This window comes from Seriola aureovittata, chromosome 10, assembly GCF_021018895.1.
Source record: "Seriola aureovittata isolate HTS-2021-v1 ecotype China chromosome 10, ASM2101889v1, whole genome shotgun sequence".
NCBI classification, from domain to species: domain Eukaryota; kingdom Metazoa; phylum Chordata; class Actinopteri; order Carangiformes; family Carangidae; genus Seriola; species Seriola aureovittata.
Genome location: NC_079373.1, coordinates 9,262,717 through 9,276,862, shown reverse-complemented (window position 1 = coordinate 9,276,862; position 14,146 = coordinate 9,262,717). Strand labels below are relative to the sequence as shown.

The window sequence follows — 14,146 nt, the reverse complement described above, 5'->3', positions numbered from 1 at the left end:
TTCCAGCAGCTGAGTTCTTGAAAGCCTAGTTACTTTAAAGACTATTTTCTCATTGCAGTGTGTGAGACTCACAGGTGAGTGAACAAGCGTGAGATTGGTTAAAAAAGCACAAACATGATGCATGACCTTGAAAATAGATTTATTTGAAAATATTTCCATTTGAATATTGTGATTTTGTTTATTTACAATTAGCCCTTTAAAACCGATGAACTCAAGTCTCAGTTTAAACAATCAAGTAGTACCATGACACGTCCAGACGTTTATCTGATAGACAGGAGAAACATTTAACAGTCAGAATGATAACAACTCCCTTGTTCGTTCAGAAACAGTTTCATCTCCGTAATTATAATGTGCCTGTACAGCTCGACAGGCAAGAGACAGTCCTGAGCGCTCCAAATACGAAGGTCAGCTAAAAGTGCTTCTTGTTCTACAGTCACATTGTAAACATTGTCTCTAAGGCCTCGATTCAGAGCTGAACCAAATTAGCAGATGTGTTTTGCTCTTAGCACAGTGCCTTAAACAAAGAAAGAAAACTCGTGTTCAAAAAGAGGAGGGGGAAAAAACAAGTAAACCACAATTCAGGCCTTGACTTCAAACCACATCCATATGCTAATTAAAACCTGTTTGACTATAAGAGCACAATTAAAATGATCCACGCTACTCTTTTCATCACTTCTTTTGATTTGTCCTTTAAATTATTGACCAATTTGTTTAAAAACCGCCCGTCCACATCATCTAAAGATCCCACGTATCTGTCGCGCAGCAGCTCTGCTCTTTAGTGATGACGCTGGGAAGACCACGGCAGATTCAGTATGTAGTGTAGTACTGAAGCTTGTATACTGGTGTTTATTTTGGTTCCCTGTCTTGTTGAGCCTTAGCAGAAGGTAGCGGTGATGATGGCCTCTTGTTGCTGTTGATGGAGGGTCCCGATACCGACAGCGGGGGCAGGCAGAGCAGGTCGGCTCACTAACCGGAGCTGAGGAGGACAGAGGAGTGAGGGTTGTGTGTTTAATATCAACAATCCGTTTACAAACCAGTAGCTTTATATTGTAGATTTTATCTTTTCAGACGCTGCTCACCTTGCAGGCGAGCTGCTTCTCAAACCTGGGAGCTATGAAAGACCAGGGACCCATGTTCTGAGGCTCCTCCTGACTCCAAATAAACTCTGGGGGAGAATTGTAATGAAAAGTGATTTCAACTGACAGTGAAAGAGGAAGCGGTTCACACACGTGACTTCAGGGACAACTTTGGTTGAAGTTTCTTTCTTGCCCTTGGGCAGAGAAATTCCAGATCAAACAGAAACTGGATTTGCTTCAGTGGTTTTGGTGAAAACAGAGTCCCAGAGACGTGAAGTGAAACCCGAACCTTCAAGGTTTTGTTCCAGAAGTTAGAAAAAAAACTAATTCAATATCACATTTATAACAATACAAATCATTAATATCCAGCCTGGTAATTTAATTTATTTTGTGTTTTTTTTATAAACATATTTTCTTCTTTCTTGCATTTTCTTTGCTCCCATGAATGTTCATTTTCTCATTGTTTTTAATCACTCATGTCTGTAAAGCTATATAAAGTGATTATTATTATTATTATTAACCTTGTTTAATGGTATTTTAGAAAGTTCACTCCATTTGTATAGAGATCAAATGTAAACATTCAAAAACAATGTAGTATCATCATTTTTTTTAGAGCTGAAACAATCTATGGAAAATTTATAGGGAACAATTATGATAATCAATTAATCTTTTAAGTTGCTTTTAATCAAAAATGCCACTGGTTCTAGTTTCTCACAAATTAATATTACTGGTTTTTATGGTCTTCTGTGATAGAGCATTGAATATTTTGAGGTTTGGCGGAAAACCACAAGCTACGAGTGGACAGGGAGGACTGAACGACAGCGGAGATAACAGCTAAAAAGTTGGAAAACAATATTAGAAATGAAAATCAGAAAGATTACAAAAGACAAACCAAGAATAACGACCCACATGCTGCTGCACTGATAAAAAATGTTCTGTTAGTTTTAGTGTTCTGATTGCCAACAAATGAACTGTTGTTAAACTTTAGTTAAAATCACACACAGTTTAAATGTTGCTGCAGCGGAAACTGAAGTAACTTTGACTTTTCCAGACTGATGAAAGAAAGCCTCAACGACAGATTGCATAGAGTTACAAAGTCTACAGGGCAACGTTTTGGTTTCATAAGTGGGGGGAGCGGCACAATCAAGCGAGATGTTCCTTAAAGAAAAAAAAGAAAAAGAATAGTATAAATAAGTAGTATAAATGTTATTGTCTTCATTTACATAAATTCTTATCATCCAGCAAATAACTCACCATTAAACTGTTTATGCTTGCCATAATAATGTTAGTGTAAACCAATAATCACCTGTAATTCCCTTGTTAGAAACCTGATATTTTTTGATAAATGAATGTCAACAATGTACCATTAAACTCCATAAATATTTTATTTCTAGCTTCATTACAAAGAGCACCGTCTTTTAGTGCTTTAACCTTGGTTCATGATCAGTTCTAGCATCTTGTAACGAGAATTTTCTGAGAAAAAGTGAAAATTAAAGGCGGAGTCAGTTGATTTTTTCCGCTCTGAGCTGTGCCCAAAGTCTTTGTCACAAGCTGCTCGAGGCGCCAACAACAACCTCCACCAATAAGGTAAGGCAGCTCGTATGATGCTTGAGAAGCAAAGTCTGAAAATCACTCACTACTGCTTTGAGAGGTCAAATACTGTGAACACACAGTTAATACTGAGGGCCAGTCAGATGAGCATTATTACATTTTAATCAACTCAGAGCTTCTCCCATCTGGATTTTGGTGCTTGGACAGTGAGATGACTCAGTTTAACGCTCTTTTAGTGAATCAATCAAACTAAGACTGTGAAAGTGGAGGCAGAAAGATAGGACCAGATGAAAGTGTGACAAATCCAGAGATGACTGCATGATTTGAACTCTTAATGTGAAAAATGCCAGTAAATACATCCTCTTCTTCTGATGTGCTGTAATTGTGGTGCAGTTCGATAGAGGAACGAAAATCACCTCCACTAAGTGCAGTTAACAGCCCACAAATGCCAAAGATTCATGGGTCAAGAGAAGGATGCTGAGGCCAGTTGTTTCTCAAGTGTTGCATAATAAAATGAACCAACCAACATCAGAGTCTGGACTGACACTCATTTAGCCACTGAGGGTGGACGAAATAACAGAAACACTTATTCAACAGTCCTGTGGTCTGGTGACGCTCATACTTTACATGTTAGTTTGTCAGATACTGGTTCTGTAATGCCGTCTTGAGGACTCACTGATAAAAGTGGCGACTGTCAGATATCTATTAAAGTTGGCAGTGGCATTCAACTTAGTGTGACTCACTTATGGAGACGGTTTTGTAATTGTTTTTCTGCCTGACACTCAAATGTAGCTGACAGTTTCATCAAGTCACAGTTATAGACTACAATATACAAGTTTTAGAAAAATCCCTTTCCCAACCAAAGATAAAACTGAATTGATTTTCTGTTGTCAGCTAAGGTCAAAGTTCATTGCTCACTTTGGCTCTGTTTTCTTGCCTTCGGTGAAAGGGATTCAGACATCTCTGAAGACTTTAAAATCATCAGGACAACTACAAGTTAAGTGTGCCACATTGAAGATACAGTGAGAATTGAAGGACGAGTGCCTTTCAATGACCTGGAAAAATTTCTCCATGGTTTCCTTTTAGTAGGACAGACTATTGTAATGTTGTCTTTGTAAAAAAGCAAAGTTAAGAGGATTAAAACTCAACATTGAAAAGCAGCAGTTTCTCTGCTCCACATTTAGATCTGGAACAAACTGCCTTTTATTACGCATTTATTTTTCTTATTATTTGGTCCTTTTTGTGTGTTACATCTTGAACTACAAAAAGGTCGCGCTTCATAAATAAACTTGTCTTTCCTCTTTTTCATCAGTCACACAGACAAAGACGTTATGTAACGTTGCACAGGGAAATGCCTCAAACATCATGACATTTGCAAAACACAGGAAAGGTTCGTTAGTAAAGAGGAACAGTGGACACAAAGAGACACAATTACCATCCAGCTGAATAAACATGTCTAACTGACGAAATGAAAATCAAACATATAGTCGACTTATAATTGATTTTAAGATCAATTTTTACACAAAAGTTTTAAGTGAAATTAAGTCCAGAAAGCAGTCACACTTAGGTTAAGCTGCACTGAAATGTTCACTGAACGAGTGTGTACACAGAATGAAGAAGTGCTCAGTCACATTTGTGAAAGTGTTAATGTGTTCATGAGCACGCCCCTGTTTACTTGTGTTATAGCAGCAGCAACCTGAACAAGAAAGTAAGCACCAGGTCAAAGCAACCAAACCGCCACACATACAGTTTGTGTGTCTGTGAGGAGCGGAGGGGGAGCTCTGTAAAGACAGAAGACGGGAGAGGTCGGTGAGGGGTGACACTACCTTTGGCACTGGGGTACTTTTTGAGCTCCTGCTGCAGAGCCTCCAGTGGGAACGGACACAGCTCCTCCACACGGATGAGCGCCGTGTTCTGGTTTGCTGCTGATGCCTCCCTCTGTTTCAGCAGGGCATAGTAATGCTTCCCCGAGCACAGCACCACCCTCTGGACACTGAGTGGAATAAGAAAACATAGGTTTAATGTACTGTATACAGGTGTCTCCCAGGTTTAAGCAGGTTTTATTAAGGGTTATTCAGAACATCAAACGTTGTAGAAAACTAGTTCACAAACACTGGTGATGACCTTTGAAGTTTAATTTCAATATGTTTCACCCTACCGAATAATTAACATCCCATAGAAAAAGTTTTTACGATCATGAAAATGTACCTTGCTGCTGATACTGAAGTGTCACCTAACACTGGTTTGAAAGACGTTCCCGGTGCCAGTTCAGTCAGACTGGACACTGCCCCCTGCCAAAAGAAAGAACATCGTTCACCCACCTCAATAAAAACACCTGTAAAAACAAGTTGGAGATAAAAATGTTGTGCTTACAGAGAATCTGAGCAGCGTCTTGGGTCCGACCACGATGAGAGGTTTGCGGAAGTTTCGGATCATCTGTCGCCTCAGCAGGTGGAAGTACTGAGCGGGAGTGGTGGGGTTGACCACAGACATGTTCACGCTGTCGCTGTCCACACCCTCCTCTTTACTGTCACACATCTGAATTATAATAAAAAAAGGTTTCTTTCAAACCAGGGTATGTTGGTCAGTAAAAACCAACACCAACAAAGTGGGAATGACACACATGAATTTCAGAAATGGTCTTATTAAACCTGGGTGTCCCCCCTTCTGAAAATGTCTTGGTGAACGGTAACAACCTGCTCTCTCTTAACTTCATAAAAAAGGCAGAATTTATGGCTGTGCTGTTTTACTGGTTGTACTGTGCTTTTGTACAGGTGTACCTAATAAAGTGGCCACTGAGTGTATAGTGCGCTGTATTTATTGTTTGGGTGTCTTGATTCTGAGCAGATATCTTCCATAGTTACAACTTTTTTAGTAAAACATTCCCTCTTCTTGTTTCATCTGTTCACTGCAGCTCAACAGGGAAACACACAAAGGTTGTTACTGTGGAACGTACATACTCCTTCGTCAAACCCAGACTGCTGAAGCTTCATATTATATTATCCTCATATTACTGAATACATTTTAGCCCTGATAACATCATACACTAACTTTGGAAGAGAGACAGCTGATTTGTCTAACTCGGGCAGCTCAAGCCTCCGATGATCTTCACATAAACTTTTGAATGTGTGTTTTTAAACAGACGGAGGATTTTGTCCCCCATCAAAGCACATTATGAAGGGATCTTTTAATGGCCAGCCTGAACAGGAAGAATGATTACACCAAGAAAAAACATGTTTTAAAACTGTTGTTTTAAGACAGACTTGAAAAATTGTGAACCTCTCCTTTAACCTTTTCCATATGTTGTTAGTGGTAATACACCTCAGGAGTGGACAGGAGTGAAAGGATAACTTCTGCACTGCTTGGGGCCAAACATTAAACTCCTGAGGTGTGTTTGGTCACTAAACAACAGCTGCTGAATTTGCAGGATTTGAACATGCAGTTATCTCGTGTTCATGTCGGATGGGAAAGATTCACACTGTGAAGGAACCGTCTGTGAAAACACTGATAGAGTCAAATTATCCCAGTCCCCAGAGGAAGCTTCTGTAGCACTGAAGGTCATAATGATATCAGGGACTGAGGATCCAGTCTAGTCATACACAGGAGCTTCGTTTCCCTTGAGATTCCTTGTACAACGTAATTCATGGTTTAGGAGTGATGTATCCACTTGTGTGGATTTATATATGCTTCAGATTTGATTCCTGAAAACTCCTTCATTCAGTTCACATTTCCATCTCACCCATGTTTATGACTTGTGATGTAATGTCATGTCATTGCCCTACTCACAACAGTTGTGTGAGGGTTAAGATAGAATTATATCCATTAAATGTGGGTTTAATCAGTGTGAATGACGGACTGTGGCTGATGTGAGGCGTCCATGCTGGTTTGTTTTCCAAGTGATTCTATATAATGAAGTGCTCAGTCAGATGCATCTGAACTATCAGAAAAAATCTGAGTTTCCCAGCTGTAATTATGATGTTGATGTGATGACTATTTACAATAAGTAAAGTCCCACAGTCCCACAGACCTGGAGGAAGCGCTCCATACGGCAGGAAGAGTGTTCAGGTCCGGCTCCATCGTAGCCGTGAGGCAGCAGGATCACCATCCCACACTGCAGCAGCCATTTGGCCTCACCTGGGGACATAGCAGTTTCACATCTGATGTATGAAGATTTTAAAATGTTCAGAAAATCTTAGATGTTAAGGTAATTTTAGTAGCAAACAGAGTAGTCAGAGTTTTACCCCCAGTGATGAAGGTATCAAAGATGATCTGTGCTCCGTTGAAGAAATCTCCAAACTGAGCTTCCCAGATGGGAAGAAGCTTCGGCTGTGCGATACTCATACCGTATTCAAATCCAAGCACCGCCTCCTCAGACAGCGGGCTGTTACACACCTAAACGCACGCACGCACGCACGCACGCACGCACGCACGCACGCACGCACACACACACAATATGCCACATGAAAGGAAGCAGTCTTGTTACAGATATCAGGTGATGTAAGGTTAGATAAGACTGAATGTTGATTGTGCCATGATTTAGACAGAGTGTGTTCACACTGATGGCTGATCTGTTTTGTAAGAGTGTTACCTCCAGGAAACCCGTCTGCTGGGGGCTGATGTGGTTTAGAGGGATGTACATGTCATTGGTGTCTTGACACACTACCATGGCATGACGTTGACTGAACGTGCCTCTTCCAACATCCTGCCCGCTGATTCGAATACTAAAACCTGCAAAAGCAATAATTTCAAATCTACAAATCCATTTCTTGACAGCAATAAAAATTAAATGATCCTTAAATTAGGATCTGATGTATCTGACCTTGGCTGAGGAGAGAGCCAAAAGCCAGGGCCTCTGCTGTGGACCAGTCCAGTTTGGTGCCCTCTTCTAACTTGAGCAAGCGGGCCTGAGTTCACAAAGGAGGAAAACAAATCATCATCATCATCATCAAGCTGCTGCAACCTCAACACAGGACCACCCCACAGAAATGAATTAGAGGACAGCAGTACCTGTGCATGGGTCTTTCCAAGGTGACTGTGCAGCTGGATTTGCTCAGGGATGTCCACAGACCTTGCTCCTACAAACTGCAGCAGGGGGATGGGGACACCCGTGTCCCAGGTAGTGACTCTATCCTGGGGTTCAACCAGATCCCCCCAGCGGCCCTGCAGGTTGGTGGGCGGTGGGCTGTACAGGGTCATGTTGGCCAGTTTGTCGTTGAGCATGCCGTAGTATTTGGATTTGATCTCGTCACGCTCAGCGTCGGTCATCAGACCCTCAGAGATCAGCTGGTGTGAGTAGGAGTCAGGGACGCTCTTACGGGAGCTGCAATAAAGCAACAATGTGTAAATGTCTGTTCAGTAAACAGTGTTATTTCGCAATATACACCAGTGATGGAAAAAGTATCAAGATGTTTTACCTACGTGTTACATTATTATACCACAACATCATTATTATTCAGCTAATTTTAGTCATTTTAAATACTGATGGGTGATTTAATTTCATTATATCCTCATTTAGCGTCTAAAAACCAAAACCTGCAAACCAGCATTTCCCTTTGAACTGAAGTGTAGTAAACGTATGAACAGGGATACAATTCAATTATCCAAGCAAAGTAGCTCAGAACTGCACTAAATTACAGTACTTGAGTAACTGCACTTTGTTACTTTCACCACTGATATACACTGAGCACAACACACAGTTAAAAAAATTGTTTTTTGTTAGTTTTTCTGTTTTCTGTTATTTTAACCAAGGAACATTCATCAGAAACCACAATCTCCTCTTCCAGAGTTACCACATCCAATAATAGCCAGAAGTCACAGTGAAGTTCACCTTTGATCATTTGGATATAAAATGTCATTGCTTCATCATTTTATCCTATTAGACATTAGTATTAAATTGTCTCATAATTGATTTGAAGTCACCGTGACCTTTGCCAACGACAATCTAATGAGTTTATCTTTGAGTCCAAGTGAATGTTTGTGGCAAATCTGAAGAAATTCCCTCAAGGTGGTCCTGAGATATCACATTCAAGAGGCCACAAACGTGTTATGTGAGCTCACCGTGCCGTTTACCAAAATGTAATTACTTCATCCTTGAGTCCAAGTGAATGTTTGTGCAAAATTTGAAAAACAAATTCCCCCACAGCGTCACTGAGATATCGTGTTCATGAGAATGGGACAGACAACTCGCAAAAATAATGCCTCTGGTTCTGGCTTCACAGAGGCATAAAAAGCAGATTGCACCACTGTTTTGCTCCGTAGCAGCTGTGGCTGCTAAAAAACTGTTAAGTGGAAATTATTTTTCAGTGAGATGTTGCTGTGATGTGTTGTGGCCTACAAACAGGAATCAAACCTACAACTGCTTTTTTTAATCTGAGAATATTTGGTCACAATTCAGTTTGAGGAAAATTCCACCCTTTAATTACAGGTTCAAACTTAAATTTACTGTCTCTGTGTTAATGTTTCCACTGCCACCAAAGACCAGGAAATCAGAGAAGCTGAAACAGATATCTACTATTTTCCAACTCACTTAATTCTGATATTGATACCAATGTAGGTACTGTAAGAGAAAACTTTTCAGACTGTATCTCATTAGCTGTTGCTAATTGATTGCTGTATCTGATCATCCTAGAAAGAGAGACAATACAAAACCTAATGTCACATCCAGCCAAATATCAACAGCACTGGACTCACAACAACACTAATTTATAGAGCAAATATTGACCAATAACTGCTTAATATCAGTCTTTCTCAGGGATTACCGACCTAGTGGGGGCCTGACCCCTCAGTTACAGGGGCTCCTGGGAAGTGAGATGATTAATGAGGTAGGAAAAAACATTTTTGGACTTTTCTCTCATCCAGTTTAAATTTAGATGAAACCATGGGAAGTTTAGAGGGGAACTGGAAACAACTCAGACATCTGAAACAAAACAAAACACTGACTATGTTATAATGAGTCACAAATCAAAAAGGTTGGCAACAACTGTTTTTTTTTTAATCCAGTTTCCTGATCTTCTTACTAATCCTAAGAACTATATGTCACAATAACTTTTGAAGTGAAAATATGTTAAAATGCAAAGTAAACAAGCTGAAATTGAACTGACCGGATGATCTTGTACATGGCTGGGTTGGTGAAGAAAGGCTCGTCCAGCTCGTTGTGGCCCCACTGACGGTAGCAGATCAGATCCAGGATTACATCTTTCCTGAAACGCCGCTGGTACTCCACAGCCAGCCGAGTGGCCCGCAGCACCTCCTCCGCATCATCTCCATTCACATGGATCACAGCACAGTTCACCATCTTACCTGTGACACAAATGTTTCTCATTGTAAGATGCTCAATGTCTAATTTTTCTACAAACAAAAACATGTGACATTAGAATCGTTTAAGAAATATGCCACAACATTTGATAATCACACCAACACTCTCTGTAAAGGAGTTTAATTAATTAATCAATACTGATACTGTTTGTGAGTTTCACTGACCGACGTCACTACAGTACAAAGAGGATCTCCCTCTCTCTGACGGAGTGGTGTAACCCACTTGGTTGTTCACAATGAGGTGGATGCTCCCACCGACTCTGTAGTGAGGGAGGTTTGAGATGGTCAGAGTTTCTGGAACAATCCCTTGACCAGTGAAAGAGCCGTCACCATGGACCTGTGGAGAGAAGAAGAACAGAGTTTTACTAACTCTTAACTTGGCAGGAAGTTTGATAAAAGATGTCTTTATCAACTCCCTGCTTTACATCACTCTCCCATTGGTTTACAGTTGTGCTGTTAAGACTGTAAGCTCCTCTAATATGGCCCGTTATCATCTGCCACCCTCAGAAATGAACCCTGGATCAGCACTGGAAAGTAAAGCAGGCCGTCAGCTGACTCACCATGTTGGAGGTCAACAACTCATGGCCAAACGTGGTTAACAAGTGTCATCACCAGAAGGCGTATACTGCCAAAGCTGCACAATCATTAAAGATTTTAACAGCAGAAAATGTTAACTAGCTTCCTGGAGTGGCGTCAAGATTCACCATATAATCGTAACAGCCAGGATTTTTGTCCATCCAGGAATCTTTGTTGAATTTCATCCCACATCGATCGCTCCACATTTCCCATGAGCTCAATAAAGGCACAACTTCCACAATGAAACAATGTTTAGAAATGTCTAACCTGCATCTGTATCAGCATCAAAATCGTAACTTTTTCCACCAAATTTCATTGAAATTAGATTAAAGCCAAAATGTATCATATGTTCTTTATTTAAGACGACAAATCTGTGATAAATCTGTTAATTTAATCTCCACCTTCTTGTAGTTTGGCTGCATGTGTGTATTAGTTGTTGTGATTCAGCACCTGCAGACAGATGACCTGGTCCCCTGGCTGGGCGCTGTCTTCGGGCGAATAGTCCCCTTCTTTCCTGAGCTGCTGCCTGGCTCGGGTTTTGCCCTGGGCCACCGGGTTGATGGCCTCAAGGTGAGATGGGTTGGGCAGCATGGTCACGTGAAGAGGGTGTCCGGCTCCGAAATCCAACTCCACTGAAGACGTGAGGTGCGAGAGGACGTCACCGATGGCGGGCGAGGTGTCAGGGAACTCGCTGAGGCCGCGCATCTTACGGAACATGAGCTGGGGAGAAAAATGGTGGAAGAACTGTGATGTTTGATGTCAGCTCACCCTGGTTTACTCTTTGGCAGCTGACTGTGACTTGTTTATGTGTGCGTCAGGTCATGGATGAAAGTAAATATGTGGCTGTGTAGGGCTGTCTAACCTCTGGTGGGAACTTCAGCAGGCCTGTCAGCAGGTTCAGTCGGCCTCTGTGGGGCATGCCAATGACAATGTCAGTGACTCCGCTGTGGGCCGACTGGTGGAAAAGCTCGTAGAAAAAGCCCATCATGCTCTCTGCTCCCTCTCCTCCGTAACGTTTCACAGTAGCAAACTTGGTGGCCAGGAAGTGGTCAAATTCCTACAGGTTGTAAGAGAACAAACAGATGCATTAAAATACAGGACAATACCATAGGAAATGTGATAAATGATACGGTACATTTTGTCACACTGTATGTGGGTCTTTACGCCCGTCCTGCTCCTTGCACTTACCTGAGACTCCAGCATGATCTTGGCCAGCTGCCTCCTCTCCTCAGTGGAGAAACTCTTCCTCTTCAGCTCCTCAAAACGATCAGCGAACCACTCCCTCTCCTCCAGGCTGCTCAGCTGGCTGGTCTCCACTGACAGGTGACCACAGTAGGCTTCTTCCAAGTAGGCCTGAACCTCCTCCACTGAAGCCTCCGCCTTTCCAAAGTGCCGTAGACCTACAGAAAGACATGTTTCGGTTTCTCTGAAACAACAATATCTTTAGGAGTTAGGTATCATCCTTACTTAGCCCGTCAGGGATATGTCCAAACAATGTGTGAGATGATTGCTACTTTCTTCCAGAAACACTGAATAGACCAAAAACCACGGAGCATGGTCGACCACGATCTCTCCACATTCCCTCCAGCAGCATAGCTGAGTGCAAGTTTGTTTAGATTTCTGTTTTGGAGTGATAAAAAGCAAATCAAGTTTTTCCAAACAGAAGTCTCTGCAGATCCGGGAGTTGGGAGGAGGACGATTGTATTTCCCAAATGTATAAAATTTACCCAAGTTTTAAAATACATAAGACTATAAAATAGCTCAAATTAGCTCTGCGTTGAACAACTATCACATTAAAATGCTACTTACTAATATAAAACTCACAGGAGCCACTTTTCTGCATATTGAGTTAATTTACTTGTGATACTTTAAATACATTTAGCTGATTACACTTACATACTTTTACATACCTGTCCGTGAGATTTTTACTTGTAATGGAGTACAGGCTGAACGATATGCAAAAAAAAATAAAAAAAATCATACTGAAACTATTTTCACAGATATTGTGATTGCGCCATGATTTTAGTAGGAGTGGTAATTTTTGCTGAATATAAAAAAGATGACGTGATTTGCTTGGGTCTGTACCAAACAAGCACGTTCCTTTACATCTGCAGAATATGATTTATAGGCCGGGGCATCTCTGTAGCACCACTATGCATTTATAAAAAGGTACGTTGTCACTCATTTTACCTTTATTTAAAAAACAGCAGGTTTATTTGTGCTGCTACTTTTACTTAATTCAAGTATGTAAATAGGACTTTCACCACTGTCATTTCATCATCAGTTTATCCTGCAGTGCATCTGAAAACCTGAATAAGAATCTTCAGTTGCAAAGTAAAATCCCTTTATCAAGTAAAGGCATAGACAGATTATGAGACAGTGGGCCCCTGAGCACAGACTTGTAAAGGGTCCAACACCCCTCCCTCACAGGAGAAAGACACCCAGACTGAAAGAGACACAATATGACAGACGACCAGAACCCACACAAAACACAACCACATAAAACAACTCAATTATGTCATGGGTTGTTATTCTGCAACTCTTGATGGTCATTTAACATCTTATTGTAGTCATTTCTTATCTTGTTGAGGTCATTTTGTGTCTGTTTTGTACATCTTTGTTGCCGTTTTGCATCTCTTTGTAATTGTTCTGTATTTCTTAGTAGTTGTTTTATGTCTCTTAAAATATTAAGTGTCACTTCATACCGAGGCTCTGGCCCCTGAGCCCCCTGACTCTTGGGGCCTGTGCTCTGTGCCCTTCAGTAATGCTGGTTACATAATGTTCCTTGTATAAGAAACATGATTTCGAGAGAAAAACACATGGTTATGACCCTAACTTCTGACCTGTGTTTACTGTAGGTTTCCATCCACAGCTGTCATTTACCTGAGGTGTTGAGTTGTCCTCCCATGGTGCCAATCAGCATGCTTATCTCCGGGACACTGTCAGCCACAGGCTCTTGGGGTAGTAAGGGGTTAATTTTAGCAGCCTTGTGTCCATGTGCTCTGTACGCCTCCACCAGACGGGCAAGACCATGATCTGAGCACAAAGCAAAACAACAGGCCGCTGTCAGGATGAACTGTTGCAAAACACATCAGACCGTCAGTGTCAGTGACTGGGTCAAACAACAACACCTCCCTCTCAATCAACAATCACACATTTCAATGGAAATTAACTATTTTTCACAAGTATACAACGAACACTTAAGTAAAAAATAACTTTACAAACAAGGATTAAAGCAAGTTTCTTATTCAGTAGCATTATTTTAACACAACACAGGCTCTTCCTCTTCTTCTTTGGTGATGTTAAGTTGTCAGTGTGGTAAATTAACCCCATACTGACCTTGATTTAGTGCAGCGATGCGGTCGCTCTGCAACTTGTGGTCTCTGTCGGTCTGTTTGGGTCGGTATCCGTAAACTCCCTTCTCGGTGTGGTAACAGCAGCCAACGACCTGCCGGGCGACCCCCGGGGGCAGTCTGCTGAGCGACGTCCTCAGGTAAAGTACGGCCGACATGTTTTAAAGTGTACAGCTCTGGTCTAGTGTTTGTGACGGCAGCTAACTGGCAGCTACAAGTCGGCGGCCATACTGCAGGAGAGAGACGTCGTGAGAGGAGGCGTCGCATCGGGAGCCT

General features: G+C 41.5%; 1 protein-coding gene across 1 annotated transcript; it reads right to left on the bottom strand.

The window, feature by feature from the left end:
• Nucleotides 1–122: 122 nt before the first annotated feature.
• dhtkd1 (dehydrogenase E1 and transketolase domain containing 1) lies at nt 123–14,134 on the bottom strand. The gene is made up of 17 exons (XM_056387927.1): nt 13,857–14,134; nt 13,401–13,553; nt 11,706–11,917; nt 11,380–11,574; nt 10,968–11,237; nt 10,107–10,278; nt 9,728–9,926; nt 7,635–7,947; nt 7,447–7,531; nt 7,216–7,355; nt 6,869–7,019; nt 6,655–6,761; nt 5,001–5,165; nt 4,836–4,918; nt 4,454–4,620; nt 1,080–1,165; nt 123–976 (listed from the first exon to the last, which is right to left on the bottom strand). Exons 1-17 carry the CDS (start codon nt 14,026–14,028, stop codon nt 875–877), a joined length of 2,772 nt encoding a protein of 923 aa, XP_056243902.1. The 5' UTR covers nt 14,029–14,134; the 3' UTR covers nt 123–874.
• Between the last annotated feature and the right edge of the window lie 12 nt (nt 14,135–14,146).

Coding starts and splice junctions, on each gene's coding strand:
- dhtkd1 (XM_056387927.1), bottom strand. CDS start 14,028: ATGTCGGCCGTACTTTACCTGAGGACGTCGCTCAGCAGACTGCCCCCG. Junction 7,532..7,634: donor TTGGAAAGACCCATGCACAG/GTACTGCTGTCC, acceptor TTGTGAACTCAG/GCCCGCTTGCTCAAGTTAGA. Junction 7,356..7,446: donor TGGCTCTCTCCTCAGCCAAG/GTCAGATACATC, acceptor TTGCTTTTGCAG/GTTTTAGTATTCGAATCAGC.